This window comes from Ictalurus furcatus, chromosome 9 (assembly GCF_023375685.1).
Source record: "Ictalurus furcatus strain D&B chromosome 9, Billie_1.0, whole genome shotgun sequence".
NCBI classification, from domain to species: Eukaryota; Metazoa; Chordata; class Actinopteri; order Siluriformes; family Ictaluridae; genus Ictalurus; species Ictalurus furcatus.
In genome coordinates this window covers 78574-98189 of record NC_071263.1, presented here as the reverse complement: position 1 = coordinate 98189, position 19616 = coordinate 78574, and the positions used below count along the sequence as shown (strand labels likewise).

The 19616-nt window shown below is 40.7% G+C and overlaps 1 protein-coding gene across 3 annotated transcripts in view; it reads left to right on the top strand.

The window, feature by feature from the left end:
- The window catches only part of luzp1 (leucine zipper protein 1), a 48329-nt gene extending 29279 nt beyond the window's left edge, over nt 1-19050 (top strand). For all 3 annotated transcript variants that reach the window (XM_053633479.1, XM_053633477.1, XM_053633478.1), the window contains 3 exons: nt 5726-8832; nt 16212-16393; nt 17161-19050. In XM_053633479.1, the coding sequence (XP_053489454.1) occupies nt 5953-8832; nt 16212-16367 (3036 nt within the window). In that variant the 5' untranslated portion in view covers nt 5726-5952 and the 3' untranslated portion in view covers nt 16368-16393; nt 17161-19050. The remainder of the gene's footprint in view (nt 1-5725; nt 8833-16211; nt 16394-17160) is intronic.
- Nucleotides 19051-19616: the final 566 nt, after the last annotated feature.

The window sequence follows — 19616 nt, the reverse complement described above, 5'->3', positions numbered from 1 at the left end:
GGGTGTCTTGTACGTTAGTTCATTTAAAATTGTATGCTTTAGAAGAAAAATGACCTCTTTTGAGCTTATTTTAAGACATTTAGAAATATTATTTTAGTGACCATTACGTATAAATTCTCCACGAAAGAGACATCCATTGATTTTAATTTCTATAATGGCAACCCATGTAGTAGTGCAGCTGAAAGTCTGTATTAACGCGATGTTTCTTACGTCTCTGTTTCTGTAGTAACAACTTACACAGGACTTTATTGCAAACACTTCATTAACGGATACAAACTTTTTTTCTTTTTTTTATTGTTATGGTGAAGCTTTTTGTGAGGGAATGTTTTTCGCAGTTTTTGGAAGGAGTCTCCAGTCTCAGCTCTTCGTAACTTTTACGTTTTTAACACACCAAGGGGATTTGCTGTTTCACAGTAATATAATGAGGGTTTCTTGGTCTTATGAACATTTAAGGGCATTTTCAGACCTGTAGATCTGTGCTTTGTTCTGAAACGGGGACTTAAAGTGCTAAAACGCTGCATTTTCTCCTTTCAGCTCTGTTCACTTTCACAAGGAAACATTTCAAAGCACATTGATTGGTCAGATGTTTCAGTCCGTCGTGATTGGCAAGCAGACAATGAAAACAAGAGGCGGGGCTTTTTGTTATGTAGGTTAGTACAGGAAGTGAGTCTGGAATCACTAATGACTCGTTTCAGCTGTTCAGAATCGGTTCCTTCTTTTGGGAGTCAATAACTCGGTTTGTCCTGCGCTTTGATTTTGAGGCTTTGCAGACATTTTACATTCACAAACAGCTACGTATATAACACACTACATGAAAGGGAATATTTGAAAAACCATAATAGGTGCACTTTAAATCTCCTTGAGACGCTCACTGACCACCTTGTAAACTTCTGTGTTTTTCTGCATTTTTGAAAGTTGTTAGTAATCTGTTCTTCAGACCAAATTTCAATGAGGCATTTTACTTTGTCTTTGGTCCAAGTTAAACCGCGTTTCATGTTCCGAGCTGTTAGCAAAACAAGCACGCTTTTACGTAACGCACTTCCCATCATGCATTGCTATACAGGTCGGTTCGTTGGGCCATCGGGTCGGATTGCTTTGTCACCACAAGCAAACCGTTCCGGAGTTCGTTTGCAGTCAGGCCGAGACCATCTCCTTCAGGGTAAAAGTAACTTGGCTTCATGTTGTTCATCACAGCAACCCTTAGTGTTTCATCAAATGAATAATTACCATGAAGCCGTGATATTTTCTGCCACTGTTAGTGTACCGTAAAAATCTCATACCACTGCAACCCCTTGTGGTGACTAAATTAAAATAATAATAATAATAATTTGTACCTGTAAATGCACTCCTTTGCATCCTTCTGTCTCGTTAAGTAAAGTTACAAAGTTTTACAGGTCTGAATTTGTGCATGCTTTCTTGACTTCTTGTTTGCAGGCTCGTATGCCTCGGTTACTTTGTTTGCACACGTCAGTAACTGAGCCGAAGAAGGAACAGGGAGTTTGATGTTTTGTGTAACGTAATATGTTCTTGCGTATGATTGTTTAGCACAGCGCTAAGTGATGTGATGGGGAAACACCAGAAACGCTTCCTAGAACACAGGTTTTTCGCCAGTCGCACTTTCTATTACTGGAAGCACACCTGTTGTGAGATGATGGCTAGAGGGAGTGTGTGTGTGTGTGTGTGTGTGTGTGTGTGTGTGTGTGTGTGTGGGTGGATATGCGAGTGTATACAGAACTGAGAGTCTGGAAAGCCCTTTTTTTGTGCGTGTGTGTATTTTTCTACTAACAAGCAGTGTAGCTTAACTCAGAAATGTGACTGCACCAGTGACCACTACGACCTCCATCACTCACTGTTACTGTAACTTTTGCAAAAAATAAATAAATAGAAATAATACTCTGAGTATTTCCACCTCACTTACCCTAACCCTCACAACAACACTAGTAATTATGTTAGTGGAAGGTACGAGAGGAAGAATGATGGAGATAGTGTATTGAGTATTTGGTGAAGTGTGTGTGTGTGTGTGTGTGTGTGTGTGTGTGTTAAAGAGAGAACATTGGGCTATGTAACTGCTCATTGTGAAGGAGCAGCCATGTGTGCAAATTGTCCATTTCGTCCTTCATTCCTGCCTAATGAAGAGCTTAAATACAAGCAGGCATGCTGATCTCCTAGGCACCCACCACACTGCTACTTGCAAGTGTTTGTGTGTGTGCGTGGAAATGTTTGAGAGTCTGGGGGGTGTTTGGGTGGGGGGGGTGGTATGGCCCACTTTGCCAGATCTGCTTTAGCATGCTTGGCTAACTATGTGAGGCCAATACCTGCTTTCTCTGGAATTTTAGTAATGCTTTCAGACCAACAGCTCTGCAGCTTCCTCTCTCATGTCTTTTGTGTGTGTGTGTGTGTGTGTGTGTGTGTGTGTGTTGGAGCTTTTCCCATAGGCATAGCCTAACTATAGATAATGTGCAGACAGAGAAAAACAGATTAGGACCCCACAGCAGACGACCCTGACAGACATCTGAAGATGGCAGTGTGTTTCTGTGAATGTTCAAGATGTTAAGGCATTTTGGGGGGGGGGGGGCATTATGTTTTCGGGTTGTCCATCCATGTGTCTGTCAGAGATTCTCATTAGCGCGATATCTCTAGAACAAGTGGCTGAATGTTTTGTGGGTATTATGGAATGATCATTGTAACCAGCAGATGAACTGATTTAGATTTTGGACTTGTCTAAACAGGATCAAGGTCACAGCAAGGTCAGATGTCTGTCTGAAATTGTTTTTCTTCAATAGCTTCCTTCATGTTTGAAGTATATTTGAAGGTATTTCTGGCAAACAAATTATTCCAAGAAAGATTAGATTTCTTGTCTAGGTGCCGGAGGAATTCCCATTGCCGTCATCGGCGTCTAGTTCTAGGGCTGGGCGATATGACACAAATACCATATCACGATACTTGAGGACATTTCTACGATACACGATGCTGTATATTCGTTTTTGTATGTCAAACTATGTAAATAGCTTTTGTTTGCCTGTTTATTCCCACTATGATGATGCTGTTTGTTTGTTTTTTGCTAGAACTCCTTGTTAAACTTGTGACAAGCTTAAGTGGCAGAAATATGTCGCCTGAAACATATACAGTGCCATCCAGAACTATTGGCCCCCTTAATGTATTAATGTATTTCATAAAATAAACCTTACAGACAATAATTTACACTCTAACAACAGGAGAAATTATTTATCTTTGTCCTAACAAAATCATTCTCTGTAGAAGTAAAGAAGGAAAAAAAAGTAAAAATTCATAACATTTGCTCTCAGCTCCCAAGAAACTCTCTAGTTACTTCTCAAAATATCCTGTTTCCCTGAGGTATATATGAGGTTGCACACACCTGAAATCCCTATATTATTCATTATCATGGGGGGGTGGGACAAACAAAGAAGCTTCAACACAAAAGAAACACAAGTTTGTTGACCTGCACAAATCAGGTAATGGATATAAAATACTTGAGCACTCAAAAATCCCATTAAGCACAATAAGCATGTCGGGATTAGTACTGTATCATATTAGTGTAGTGACTTTGTCATGAACGAATAACAGATCAGATTTACACGTAGTGCTTCGGCCCTGTCGTCGTCTTTCAAGGCCACAAGGACAGATTGAGGGGATGGTTGGAAAGTGAGACAGAAGAAAAGTGGTAAAGAAATGATGAGTAGTAATTCCTCAACTCCACATCGACACTGTTCATTCACCCCTGCATTTACTGAACATGACACGTCGTCAGTTTGTAACCTCTAAAAGACCCTGGAAGCCTCGCCATCTTCTGTTTCACTAACCAAAATAAAATATCAACAGATCAAACTGCTTGTGTATTTCAGGCTGTCCGATTTAGAGTCAAAAGCATACCCATGCAGTGTTAAATAGCATTATTTCCAGTGTTCTATGTATAGCAGTGTGTTTCTGTGGCCACGCATGGGTTCAGTGATATTCTAATTCTGCTCATGATTTGCACTGATGCTACACGAAAGCCTCAGTCTTGCCCTCTGCTTGCTGTAGACGCAGCCGTGAGGGAGAAGGCCGGTGTCACTGAGATGTGCTGATGTCGGTGAAATTGCAAGCAGGAAATCAATGCTGCTTTATTGCAGGGCCGGCCGTGGGCCTCTGTGTGCACTTACCCTTCTCTTTCAGTCCCCTGTGATTCAAAACAAATATTTGAGGTGGATCTGTGTTATGATGGTGGGTTGATGTAGAGCCGTATTAGAAATTCTTTAGAATTTAATTTAAGTCTATGAAATGTTGCCGACCTTTTGATTTTGCAATTATGTCCAATCTTTTATTTTATTTTTTATTGTATTTTTTTTTTAAACGAATTGGACAGATCTATAAGATGCACTGGTTAAGGAACTTCTAATGTAGTATACAGATATTTGTTAGCTTCGTAATAGGCTGTAGATGTGAAGTACCACTTAATATTCCTACTAATTATTATTATTATTTTATTTATTGATTTATTTATTTTTTTAAACATAACATTGCTTTAAAGGCTGTCTATTACCATTATTATTACTACTACTACTACTACTAATAATAATAATTTTGACTTCTAGAAATTCTGTATTTATCAGTACATTCAGTCATGGAGACTTCACGCTCACAAATTTTCATTCATTCACCTTAAATAACCGCTTTATCCTGCTCAGGGGTGCAGCGGATCCAGAATCTATCCTTGGAACACTGGGTGAAAGCCAGAAATACACCCTGTATGGGACTGCAGTCCATCACAGGGCACCGTGCGCGCGCGCGCGCGCACACACACACACACACACACACACACACACACACAGACAGACAGACAGACCTGTGAGCAATTTAGCATAGCCAATCCACACTGTCATGTTTTTGGGAAGTGGGAGGAAACTTGAAGGAAACCCACGCAGACATGGGGAGAACGTGTGAATCATTACCCTAATCATCACCCTATGAGATTTTATCTGGAGTTTAAATGTGAATCTCTAGCACCACATGTATTATCATGTTGTGAAGAGCGAGGGTGTGGGATAAAGCACTGACATACTCCTCAACAAGCACAATTATATAAGGACCCAAATATTTTGCACAACTGCAGATGAATCCTGCTGTTGGGATAGTAGGAAGGTGTAAGTGATGGGGATGAAGTCCTTTACCTCGCTGGTATTGCATATGATTGTTCTTCAGGTGAATGCCTGAATGTAACCTAGTGAATATGACTACATATGGAAATCTCAAGTTCATACCAAAGTGATGATTGAGACGAAATACAATGTGATTTAACAAAAGGATAGCTATTGCTCATCCTCCTTGAGCTACATTCTTTTGCAGTTTTTCTGGTGTGGAGTGTTTTTCATTCCTGAGAATCTTATTGCCTGGTCCGTCGAACATTTTTCAGTACTAGAGGGTGACCCTGTGACCCCAGGTATTCTGGAGTACTGTGTTGTTGCACTAGGCAGATCTCATGCGTCATACCTAGTCTATACGAACAGCATTCTATGGTCTTAAATAGCCTAGGTTATGTGAGCATAAAAAATAAATGTCAGTTGGCATTTACGTAGTATCTTAAATAAAGAGTGTGCCTGTTATTACTGACTGTTTCATGAGGACTGTGTTTGATTTGTGTTTGTAGCCCACCTGATCTCCTGGTTTGTGTAAGAACCACGTGTTCCACAGGTGTTAACTACATTTATTTTTCTTTTTTGTCTTGTAGGTAATAATTTCCCCAGCACACTTGCGAGAATCAAGCAGCAGGGAAGTTGGACTAACCAGAATATCAAGTAGCAGTGAGGTTAAGGTGTGAACTCCCCAGAGTTTGAGGACAATTTCCCATCCTTCCTCTGTAGGCGTTCAAGACCAATAAAACACGACTACACAAATGTGCACCCTTCCACAAAGGCAGCATATAAATCTTACAGTAGCTTAGTATCGGATATCAGTATGACTGAGTTCAAAGACACAACCAGCCGCCATCTCAGGCACAAGCTTCAAAGTCTGGGCCGGCGTCTGGATGAGCTTGAGGAGGCTACAAGTAAGCTCCACAAGGCTGAGGATGAGCTTCTGGACCTCCAAGACAAAATCATCCAAGCCGAGGGAAGTAACTCCTCCTTGCTTGTTGATGTTGAAGCACTTCGAAAAAGAGTTCTTAAAATTGAGGGGAAGGATGAGGAGGTGAGAAAAGCAGAAGACCTTTGCCGATTGATAAAGGAGAAGCTAGAAGAAGAAGAGAATCTAACTAAGGAGCTTAAAGCAGAGATTGAGCGTCTTCAGCTCAGAATGACCGAACTGGAGAAGCTAGAGGATGCATTTGGGAAGAGCAAATCAGACTGCACACAGCTTTGCCTGAGCCTTAATGAGGAAAAGAATCTTACTAAGAAACTCTCAGCTGAGCTAGAGGCCCTGAAGGCCAGAGTAAAGGAAGTGGACTCCTCTGAGGCATCTCTGAACCGGGCAGAGCAGGCCCTCACCACAGAGATGGAGAAACTAAAAAGCCTCACGCAGACGTTTGTTCTGGAGCGCAAAAAGCTCCTGGAAAAACAGAGAGAAGATGAGAAAATCATTCTCAAATTAACTGAAAAGCTTGAACACCAGAAGAGCAAGGTAGGTTCATTAGACCATAGCTTTAATGAAGCCCACGACCTTATTATTGAGGATGACATCTCGGCAGGTCTTGGTAGCAAACTGGCAAGAAAGAAGAAGCTCTCGCATGATGGCTTGAGAAACAAATCGGAAAATGAGAAAAACAGCCTAGAAGAGCAGGAGGACAACAAGATCAAAGACCTTACACAAGAAGTAGAGAATCTAAAGTGCCGTCTGAAGCAGCTGGAGATGGTAGAAGAGGACCTGAAAAACACAGAGTCAAAGCATGCTGAGCTAGAAGACAAGTTTCTGCAAGAGAGGCGCCACAACCAAGTGCTGAGTGACCAACTCGAGCAGCTGAAGATTCAGCTTTTTAACAGTAGTAGTAATGGAAACCTGGTTGTTTCCAGTACAACAAATGTCCTTGAAAATGGCAAAGCTGAAACTGAGGAGATAAACATGCGGGGAGGCTTCAGGCAGGAGAAGAAGGGTAAGATTTTGCCTGCCACTGAGGCAGTTAACCCAAAGTATAAAAAAAGAGACAATTCACCGCAGCAGCTGAAACTTAAGAGTAAAGAGCTCAGCCAGTCAACAGAGAAATCCCCAGCAAGGAGGACCCTAAGTCCTGCCCATAGGCCTAAGAAAACTGGGTTGAAAACTGGGTCTTCAAATACTGCTGACAGTGGGCTAAAAGATGGCATTGAGGAGAAACTTGGAAGTGCCTTTCAGGCCACATCCATTGCATCAAGTGATAAAAAAGTTTCTGTACTTAGCCGTTACCCTCCTGCTGCCAGTGACCAAAAGCCTGGGAAGGTATCGGTTAAGCCAGGTAACACTGAAAGCAAGAAAGCAAGTAGAGTTTTGTCTCCACCAGAAAAAGACAGATTAACTGAACCAGAGTCTTCAGGTCCTCCACAGGAGGTAACTACAGTGTTGAGTCTTTCCCAGGCAAATGGGTCTTACACTGCGTACAAATCCCATGTAAGGTCATCTGGTTTAATTGATCATGGATCTGAAGGACACTCGTCAGCCTCTGAAACCGAATCCGTTGGATCAAAGCGCTCAGTGGGTGAGCAAGACACTGCTCCTGTAATATCTGTTTTAAGTGGCAGAACAACAGATTCTAAGTATCCAAGGTATGCACGATTGCATGATTCTCACTCGGGTGGATCTTCAACAAGGAGCTCTTATGATGAGGAACAGCACAAGGCCCTAATGATGGAAGGTGGCTCTCAGGAACCTTTTCAAACATCCACAGGAATTGAAATCCAACGTGTGTGCAGCCCACGTGAGGCTCTATGCTCTAAGGTACTCATCAAGCCAGCCATCATAGAGTATGACAGGAAGGAAATTATGTCAGGAGGGAGCATAGAATCAACACATACCAATGAAAAACCGAAAATAGCCACCAAGCCTAACAAGATGACCAGCAGCATTACTTTCTATCCCAATGACCCCAGCTCTTCTAGAACCAGCAGTCGAAGCAGCAGTGTTTCAAGTGAACCTCCATCCAAGGAGCGACACACTTCCACCAGCAACATTGTCATTGGGCCAAACACTGAGCTCAGAGGCAGCATCACCATTCCCTATGAAATATCCATTCCCAAAAGCGAGATCACGCTAAGGCCTGGTGATGGTGATAATGACAACTCTGATCTTCCCAATGTCCTAGAGACAGCTCGTATAGAAACGACCATTATGTCCCGAAGCAGTTTGAACTTTCAGTCCCCGGAAATAGGCTCTGAGCTGAACAACAGCGAGTCTGGCTTTGAGAGCAGTGGAAGTATTACGACTACTACGGTCACCAGCCGGCGAAGCCACAACAATGACCACAGCTCATCCCAGGATGATAATGTGCCAGAGATGAGGAATGTGACTGTTAGAAGTGCATGGAGGAATCGAGGGGCAGTGTCTGTGGACCAACTTGGTCAGGGACCAAGGCATGATGGTTTGGAGGATGAAATGGAACCCGCCACAACATGGAGAGCATACAGAGCTACCACTGTCCTGGACACGGAGGAGAATTTAACATCTCCCAATGTCACCACACGAACTGGAAAGCCAAGCCCAGCAGAGAGGTACATGCGGAGGATCAGTAGTGGAAATATTGGTAGAGAATCTCTGGAGTCCTCACGCAGGAACAAGAGCATGTCCCCAATTGATAGCAGTCTTCAAAGGATCATCTCTCACGAGCCTGTCTGTGCCCAGCAACTGCAACCAAGGATGCGAAAAGAACCTCCTGTAAGTATACCTTTTGCTTTTTTCTAAAACTAAGGCTTAGAGTGCTTGGACTCAGACATTTACTGGAAAAAGTTTTTGGAGATTTGCATCTAATTAAACCATGTTTTTGTGGTGTATAAATGGATTTATCTACCCTAGAGATGGTGTTTATAGTCTTTCCTCAAAGACTTGCTCCATCTGGCTCTGACAAATGGCTTTAATTGTGTCATATGCTAAAAATCAAAATTAAAATATATCGCCCAGTACAGATGTGCCTTCTGCTTAATTTTAATAATTGGATATCCATAAGAGTTGAATGGATATTTGGTTATTTGCTGAAAGAGGTAGAAAAGTATTTTAATCATTCTTCTACGGCAATGAAACTTTCCCTTTTGTCAGATGCACATGCACATATGTGTTTGATAGATGCTGTATAAGCAAATAATGAACTGAAATATTAAACACAGAAAAATAAACTTTACTGAATGTGGACCTCACTGAATATCAGCTCTGGGTTTACTGAGCTACAGAGGCTGAGGTTCAGCCTGTATCTGTAGAAGCATCAGGTAGAATTCAGACATTGTCTTGTGAATGTGAAGAGTCTTATAGGCTACAACCACATTGATTTGTGGGCAGGATGGTTGTGATCACAGTGGTAATGCATGTTTATGTAATAATCTGATGGTCAGTACAGATATTTGTACGTTTATATTTATTAAACCAGTGTATGTAGAATATACAATAAGAGGCTTAATCTGTATTTTGATTTGTATGCATTATAGTTTTAATCAAGTTGCACTGGACTTGTTAACGTTTCTGACTTGCTTCATGTTTGATTACCTGCCCAGCTCCTCTCCAGTGACTTCTCTAGTCCTACTCTGTAGAATGAGACCGTGGGACAGTGAACAAACAACGCATGCATCGAATCCGCCAAAATAAACACCCAAATATTAAGTAGCTGATGATAGCTGTGCTTGGTTGTTTACATGAGTTTGTTTTTGTTATATGGTCCTGCTCTAATGTCACCTGTGCAAAACCATACACAACTTTAGTTGTGCATTTCTGTAGGTCTTAATACTTTACCATTTTTAATATAACGGGGAAAATGTGTTTGAGGAAGGGTTGGGGCCACACTAAAGAATCTGAAGAATTCCAATAAGATCTCACCTATTGGCCATTTAATGCTCCAGTGTATATGTGTAGATTATAATTGCAAATAAAGCTTATAGAAATGTTTCATTCGGCTCCTTACTTGATACTACTGTACTAGAATTGGTCGTCAGTATGCCATTGTGTTTTTGCTATTTAGGTTTACTACTTAGTGAGCATTATACATTTATTATAATAAATAATAAAAAAAATAGTGTCATATAAGCATTTAGAATATCTCTGTTTTCCCCTACTTTGAAACAAGTTTCATATTTGGTACTTGCAGAAGGCAGAAATAGTGCTGCCAAATTTGGAATGTTCTGGCACTGTGACGAGCGCACGCAAAACAGGAAAAAAAAGACAGTTTTAAAAAATTTCAGGGGGAGTGAAAAATTTTAGAAAAAAATCCCAAGAGGAACTACAGATCCAGCTTTGTGCTCCTGTCGAAGCTTAAGGAGAAAATACAGCCTGCCAAAGTGCTATGCTTCTTCAGATACGGGGTAATTGTAGACCAACAGTGTTCAGTTTAAACTAAATGGAGCCAGACATTTGTGTTCTTCATCAAGCATAAAAAATTTGAGGGTTTTTTTTTTTTTTTTTCCTTCTTTGTATGGCAAGCTTTCACTTGTAAAAAGTTGAATGTTAAACTGTACTAAGAGCTAAGGTGATGTTTAAGCCTCTCATTATCGAAATCCGGGGGCCACAGTGGCTTAGTGGTTAGCACGTTTGCTTCGCACTTCCGGGGTTAGGGGTTCGAGTCTCGTCTCCGCCCTGAGTGCATGGACTTTGTATCTTCTCTCCATGCTTCAGGGATTTCCTCCCCCAGTACAAGAACATGTAGGCTGATTGGCGTTTCCAAATTGTCCGACGTGTGTGAATGTACCCTACGATGGGTTGGCACTTCGTCCAGGGTGTCCGCCTTGTGCCCCGCGTCCCCTGGGATGGGCTCCAGGCTCAACGCAGTACAGAAAATGGATGTAAGGATGGATGGATTGAGATGCAACTGACTGTATTATGTGACGTGCAGCAGTGTATGAAATTTTATTCAGTTCGGTTTTATTTCTAAAGCACTTTAGACAATATACATTTTTACAAAGCAACTTTACAGAAATCTGGAATTGGATTTGTATTAGGTTCCTAATGAGCAAACCAGAGGGTGACCGCATCAAAATAAAACTCCCCGAGATGACACGCAGAAGAAACATTGAGAGGAAACGGACTCATCTTCTGGGAGACACTGTATTGAGGGATGCATCGATACTATTTTTTCCAGACAGAGTACTCTTTTAAACTGCTACTGAAATGAGTAACCTACTCAGTATTTAGCAATTAGAAGCTTAATAATGTTTATAGTTTGCTTTGATTGGCATTGTTGTTCTTTTATGTCATGTATATAGTAGCATGACAACGTATGGTATTGTGGTATCAGATCTTAATAATATTATTATTATTATCATTATTATTATTATTATTAACTGATACCAGTGTTGATACATTTATATCCTACACTGGATAGTGAGATAAATCAATACAGTATACAGTTCTATAAAAGTTAAGACAATACTAAATGTGTTGAAAAGATGTTCAATATGAGGATATTGAATTAGAGTCCTGGGATGAGCAATCTTTAAATTTCTACCCAAGACAGGGTTTCTGCATGTCCTTAAAAAGTCTAAAATCCAATAATCCAAATTTTAGGCTTTGAAATGTCTTGCATATGATTTTGACAGGTCTTAAAAATTGTTGGATTATGAAGTAATCCAATAATAATCATTTCAAATTGTTTCTGTTAACATTACATTTGATCTAAGATGGGTAAATGCGAGTTCAACGAGATCTGGCTCGAGAACAGTGCATTTAGTGCTTGTTTGAAGCCTGTTTGAAAATAACAAATTTGAAGCCCTCTGCTCATTGTTTGGATCTAGGTCGTGAAATGGGTCTTAAATTGCATTCATAATAGTCTTAAAAAGGTCTATAAATTTAACTTGTTGAAACCTGCAAGAGCAACTGCTATCATCATACAGCATCCATACAGCTGAAATTATGTATTGAAGAAAGCGTGAAACTTGGGTAGTCTCTATCGTATACATGTGAGATTATTCAGAAGCCTCCAGATCAAGAAGCAGGAGAAACCAAGCAGGCTGTGTATGGCTGCTGTGTGTGTCAGTCACCACTATTACACCAATACGGGTGCTGTATTTGAGTACATGGTTTTCTTCCTGCTGAGCTCAAATCAGTTTCAGCACTCAGGAATCTGATTTACTTTCAGTACCGTTTCCCCGTATGTAAGAGATTGGGTTGTCTGGAAAAGTAATTTCCGCTCCTTTTGGAACAAAGACTAGACTTGGAGAATGCCAATGGCATCTGTTTTAAAAGCCATAATGACAAAGGAAGTAGCGGTAGTGATGGATTGTGGTATGCATGGTGTGGCAGTCGAAAACAAATGTACACCCAGCTCATTATGCCATTGGTTTGTGTTTATTTGAGGACATGACGTATTTTTGTTCAAATAGGCATTCTCTCAAATAAGTATCTGCTATGTAACTTTAAAAAAAAAAATAATAATAATAATAATTTGAGTACAGGCTGTTGTTTCTGTCATTGTGGTTGGCTTTTAATATTAGTTTACGTTGTAAGGGTGAACGTGGCGTTCGTTTGCTACCAGTTAGGAAATGAATATGAAACATTAGTGCGTTTTTAAAACTGTAGTGTAATATTTACCTCATGGCTGTTAAATAAAACTTGACAGGGTATTCTTGTATAGCAGCAATCTGGCAACAATCACATATACAGCGTCCTCCACTAATATTGGCACCCTTGGTAAATATGAGCAAAGAAGGGTGTGAAAATTTGTCTTTATTTTAACCTTTTGATCCCTTGTTAACTGCTGTCATGGATATCAAACAATTGCAAAACAACACAGGTTTATCAAAAAAAAATTTTGTTAAATATAGGTATGCAACAATTATTGGCACCCCTATGAATTCATATGAGGAAAAATATATTTGAAGTATATTCCCATTGATATTTTTACATTTTCTTTCGTACACCTGGGTGACCAGGAACAGGAAATTGTTCAACCATGACTTCCTGTTTCACAGGGGTATAAATATGAGGTAACACATAATTCCCTTAGCCATTCATAACAACGGGTAAGAGCGAGGAATATAGCTGTGATGTTCAGCAAAAGGTTCTTGAGCTTCACACAATGGGGCGTGTCTATAAGAAAATAGCACAAGCATTGAAAATGTCCATTTCCACCATCAGGGCAATAATGAAGAAGTTCCAGTCAACTGGAAATGTTATGAATGGACCTGGAATTGGACGTGTGTCTATATCGTCTCAACGCACTGTGAAGAGGACGGTTCGAGTGGATAAAACATCTCCAAGGATCACAGCTGGAGAACTGCAGATGTTAGTTGTGTCTTGGGGTCAGAAAGTCTCCAAAACTACAATCTGAAGTCACCTACATCACCACAAGTTGTTTGGAAGGGTTTGAAGAAAAAAGCCTCTACTCTCATCCAAAAACAAACTCGAGCGTCTTCAGTGTGCAGACACTACTGGAACTTCAAATGGGATCGGGTTCTATGGTCAGATGAAACCAGAATAGAGCTTTTCGGTAATAAACACCAGAGGTGGTTTTGGAGCACACAGAGAGGTAGCCGTATGGAAAAGTCCCTCATGCCCACGGTTAAATATGGAGGTGGATCTTTAATGTTTTGGGGCTGTTTTTCTGCCAGAGGACCTGGACATTTTGTTAGGATACATGGCATCATGGACTCTATCGAATATCAACAGAGATTAAATGAAAACCTGACTGCCTCTGCCAGAAAGCTTCAAATGGGCCGTGGTTGGATCTTCCAGCAGGACAATGATCCAAAACATCATCAACATCAACACAGAAACGGTTTACTGACCACAAAATCAAGGTCCTGCCCTGACCATCCCAGTCCCCTGACCTGAACCCCATAGAAAACCTGTGGGGTGAACTGAAGAGGAGAGTCCACCAGCGTGGACCTCAAAATTCAAAGGATCTGGAGAGATTCAGTATGGAGATCCATGTATTCTCCAACCTCATCAGGCATTATATCTTGGCAAAGGGAGGTAGCACAAAGTATTGAATAAAAGGGTGCCAATAATTGTTGCACACCTATATTTAACAAAGGGTTGTTTTTTAATAAACTTGTTGTTTGCAATTGTTTGATATTCAGAGTAATTTTGTGAATTTTGTTTAACAAAATATCAAAAGGTTAAACAATAAAGACAATTTTTCACAGCCTTCTTTGCTCATATTTAACAAGGGTGCCAATATTAGTGGAGGATGCTGTAGTTGTGACCATTTTCCCGTTGTGTAAGTTCAGTTGCCATTCAGCAGTAAATGACACTGTGACATGTTGACGAGCAATATTTGAATGAAGATTTTAATTAACATTATTTAACATGATGTGGTGAACTAACAACTCCTAATTATTGACTCTGGACCATATGGCTTGTGATGTACATTGTTCGACAAGTTTTTACATTTTAACCAAAACACATTGTTTAATGTAAGGTTTGGCTTATTTTAATTCATATTTGGACATATTGGGTATTTATAGTTTCATTTTTTATTTTTCATTATTCTAAAATTCTTGAAATCATTTTACCTTTCTTTGTAATATAAATTCTGTACTTGTATTTATTTTATTTTCACTTCATCTTTTCTTTGTATTCTATTACATTACTTTTATTACATTACTTTGTATGATTCATTTAATTTTAATTGCTTGAGTGATAACAGTATGAGTAACAGCATGCACATGAACACAGTACGCTGTGAATAATCAGAGAATTCTTTTATTGCTTCAAAATCAGGAACCAAATGCTTCCTTCCCTGATGCCAGGTCTCGGCAAAACCCCCACCATAACTACTTATCAAAAACCGCACAAAATGACTTGAAACTAGCTAAAAAGATTGGGTATTGTGTGTGTGTGAGAGGGAGAGAGATATCCTTGTCCTTTGGTTTGCTTGGAAATTAATTTCACAGTGGTGTGCACACGTTTCTGAACCATCACTCCATATAGCCCATGCAAATCTTGCGCTATGCACAGGACAGTGTCTCTCTGCTGGGGTCTCCAAAATAAAATAACCAATTTATGATCAAACCCAAAACTAAAGTAACTCTGATAAAATATTATTCAACGGCTATTGTTGTCAACTATAAGCAACACTTCCCTGATTTGGGAAAAACTTAATCATTCCCATTAGATAAAAAATGTAGAAAGATTGCCAGAAAGTTCCACATGTATCTGCTTTGTTTTGCAAACTGTTATTTGTGATTTTAAAAAAAAAAAAAAAACTGTTTTTTTCCTTTCCCCCCCAGCAGCCCTGATTTATTTATTTTTTTCCCTTTTCTCCTGGGCCTAGTTGTCCACAAACAAACAAAAAAAAACCCCTTCTGGTCTAGAGCACATCTACTTCCAGTTTAAATCCGAATATGAAACGATATGAATAAATAAATGCAGATACCGATAATAGAGAAGCCTTATTCTGGTGATGAGATTCGGACGGTTAGATATGCGATAGTCTGTAACAGAGTTAACACTCAGTTCAGAGGGACGCCAAATGGATTGTACCCAAACAGCACGTCGTCTTTCAGAGCCAGCTTCAGTCATTTCCTGCTCCCAGACCTTCCTGTGTCGGACAGGAAGTTGCCTGGTTGCGCCAGCCCATTTGGCAGCCACTGCATCATAACTGGTTTCCTGTTCCCCATCTCCCCCTCCCATTTTCCCATCGCATTGGTCTCAGGGCCTATTATGTGTGATAATTGTAGATCTGCACCAGACCAAGAGCCACTAGAGAGCCTGGCACACACTGGTTCGAGGGTAAATCATTGGGTTGGCTGTGGATCTTGAGCTAACCCTAACCCCAGCTTATTATTTATATAGTTATTCAGTTTAAAGCATTTTCCAGTGGGTTGTTTAATTACGTGCAGTTTGAACAAACCAGAAGTAAATGGACTAATAGGTGTGAAAGCATCTTTAAAGTACTCAATCCATGCTTCTCATTGGGTTTTAGGAACATGGTCAAGTATGGACTTGTTTTGGGCTTAAGTCCAGATGATGATACCATTTAACCTACCAATTCTTGTTCGTCCCATGTCAGTATTTCTAACTGATTCATTTTAGTGTTGAACAGAATTGCACACATTCATTATGTTTGGGTTTAATGGTTCTGAATTTAACATATCTGCTGTTGGCTGGTTGTTCAGGCTGTTGACGAGAGTGAGCCATCAGTAACTTCATGGAGGGGACAGTCAGCAGGTGACGTGAATTCGTCTGAGCGGCTCCGAGGTCGAGGAGCGTGGACGGGCAAGGCTGGCGTCGGAGACGGGAGTCGCCCCTGGAGCAGCCGTCATGACAACTGACCCTGTGCTCCATTGCTCTTCCACAGGTGTGTATTCGTGACTATTTTTACACAGGGAAATTTCATACTTTGTTCATGTAGCTGCTAAAGTGGCTTTTCTTGTCTTCCTGTTCAGATAAAGCAAATTACCTGTATGTAGGTTGACCAAGACGGGGTTTTTCAATAGCACCTAGAACACGCCTTTAGCACTTGCCATTGAACTAAAGTAAAATCAGGTATAGAAAATAGAGACTGAAGAAGCAAATGTAGTATGATGTAGCGCAAAAGCAAGGGGCAATTTAAATGGAAATTTTAAAACGCTAATCTGGTGATATATTAATAAGATGACAAGCACTTAAATTAAAATCTAATAGGAGACTAACGTATTGTAATGATCACATTAATTGTGCCAAGTTTTTCCCTATAGTCCACATTATTCGGCAGCTTATAAAATAGCACTTGATCCAGCACGTCCTATTATTTTGCATTTTATTTATTTTGTATATTGCACAAAAACAGTTACAATGTAATGAAGCCACAGGGTTAGTAAATCAAGGTCATGGAATCAGAATGCATGTCCTGTAAAGAAAATGTGCAGATGGTTTGAAGGATAAGCTGACCAAGCACGCATCTGCTATACTTGCAGTGAACTTTTAAAGGAGCAATATTATTACTATGATGACATAGTGACACATTTATGATTTATATGTCACGCAAGCGCAGCTCAACTCTGAATACGGCCCCTAGTGTAGTTTAAATTGCTTAAGATTTTAATTGCTTTTGTGTGACTGAATTTTGCACCTTGTTCCACACAGGTCCCATGTGAGAAATCGCTCTCGTGTTTAGTCTCCGCTGCATCTCAATGCTCAGACATCTCCAAGCAGCACTTGAAATCTCCTAGCTCTTCTTACACCTCCCCTCACCTGATCCTGGCCTCTCCCACAGCTGCTCCCGTGTGTGCCCGGGACTGGACGCATGCTTGAAGAGAGGGATGTGGAAACGGAGGAGCAGAGGGAAGTGCTGCCGAGATTTTACATAGTTTAGGGTGGATCCCTGTTATCATCTCTACTCTGGAAGTGATGTTGGACACCTGAGCTTTGGGACTACGTGTTACAGAGAGGAGCATCCTGTATCTCATAGAATCTATGCTTGTGATTTTTTTTTTTTCCTTTTTTTTTTTTCTTGCCCCCTCATGATCAGGAATTTTGTCGTGTTCTTGCACAACCCAGGATCATCATGCGAACGCACAGCTTTGCACACACAAATATCCAGCAGGAAAACAGAAAGAATCCCTATTCGTGCTCACAAAGGATCTTCTAATATCCATGCGTACATGTTTTTGTCTGCATCAACCTTCACAGTGCCATAGTGTCCCTTTTTTAAAAAACATCTTTCTTCATTTTTTGCTCACTTCTGTTTGTCCTCATGCTGTCACTGGTTATGAAATTGCCCATCAGAAAATGGCAGCCAGCACTAAACGCATGACTTTTTTTTTTCTTCTTCTATTTTTCTCGTAGACAAGCTGCTTCTCAAACAGCGCAGGGTTATGGAGCGGGATCACGGTCCAATCAGTCTTGTAGATAAATTTATGTGTAAGAAACTGGATACCTGGGTGGTTTGGTTGCTCAGAGTGGAACTTGTATACACACACACACTTGCACGCTTTGCACAGACAGGAACAAGGCATAAAGAGAAAGTGGAATGGTGGTTTTATTCCCAGTACACAAAGGTTGAAACCAACTGAACCACTTTGCTCCCTCCCATGGTGCATTGCTGCAGGAATGGGACAGCACTTCAGCACTGCAAACGGGAAAAAAAGCAGCATCGCAATCCATCTGCATGTTCACGCGCTACCTGCTGACACGGGTTGCAGTGATGTCACAAGCCCTGAGCTCTGATTGGATAAGAAGGGTGTTCGATATTACAGCAGCTACTGTGATTGGACAGAGCATGTACTCTGAAAATGAGCACTGATCAGGTTCGTCGTTGTCTTCTTCAGCTTCAGATTATTATTATTATTATTATTATTATTATTATTATTTTTGTTTAACATACCGAAATGCTGTTATGAACATGCGTCTTATAACCGAACGCAAAAAATGATTGCAGTTGTGGGTCCACTGTCCTGTAGTCCCTGAAAAGTCGATCCAGATTTCACTGGATTCATGGGATCTGTCTTTCTCTGTCTGTCTGTCTGTCTGTCTGTCTGTCTAACAGATTCTGCTCAAAATGTCGATACCATCCTGCCTTGCTGTGTGTATACCAGTTTTCTTTGTCGTATCTCTTTAAGAGGAACCCAGTTCAAGTCATTATCATTAAGTATCATATCTTGTGCCGTCATGGCCAGTGTTTCCCATTCCAGCACCGTCCGCTTCTGCTGTCACGTAGATGGTCTTCGTCTAGACATTTGAGCGCTTATTGCACTTAAAATAATTAGTCAAGAAAGTTACATTTCCAATTCCCGCACATTGTTAAAAATATGCAGAAATAATCCTTTTTTTTTTTTTTGTTTAAAGATGTCTTGCATAGATCGCATCAACCACAAAAGTTTGTAAGACAAGAAGAGTGTGTGTGTGTGTGTGTGTGTGTGTGTGTGTGTGTGTGTGTGTGTTTGAGAGTGCTGTGTTTGTGGCAGGAGAGATCTCCAGCTTTTAAGATATCGTGCATTATGTTTGACTCAGATGTGATTACAACCCCCCCCCCCCCCACCCAAAAAAAAAGCTTATACCAAACACGTTTTGACACGTTTTCTGAAATTCCACAATGCTGATGGCCTCAACTGACTCCAATTGCTGTGTTGGGGTTTTCTGGTTGCTGCGAGACACTAGCACCCCCCCGCCCCACCAATCCCCCTCCCCAAACAGAAACAACTGTAAATCCACAACAGTGTCCTCGAGATTGTTTTATTGGCTGCTAAAATGACGGTGCAGTTGATGAACAGGTAAACCCACAACAGTGTAGCTGAAGCAATTTCCACAGGTTGACTGCACTGTCATTTGAGCTGTGATAAATATTTTTGGGGGAGGAGGCACCGCTTAGAAAGAGAGAACACTTAGGCTGCATGCAGGGGCTTGTCAGGATGTCATGTTCATTCTGGTCACTGTAGGTTTGGAGCCAGCCAGGATGAAGTGTGTCGGCCAAAGTAGTGTTTTAAAAACAGGAGCTGTATAATGCTGAAGGTGGCTTTAAAATAGTATGTAGGGAACATCATAAGTGCACTGCGCTAATGGTATAAATCTGTCTCGGTGTCATGATTGTTCAGTGCTGTAGT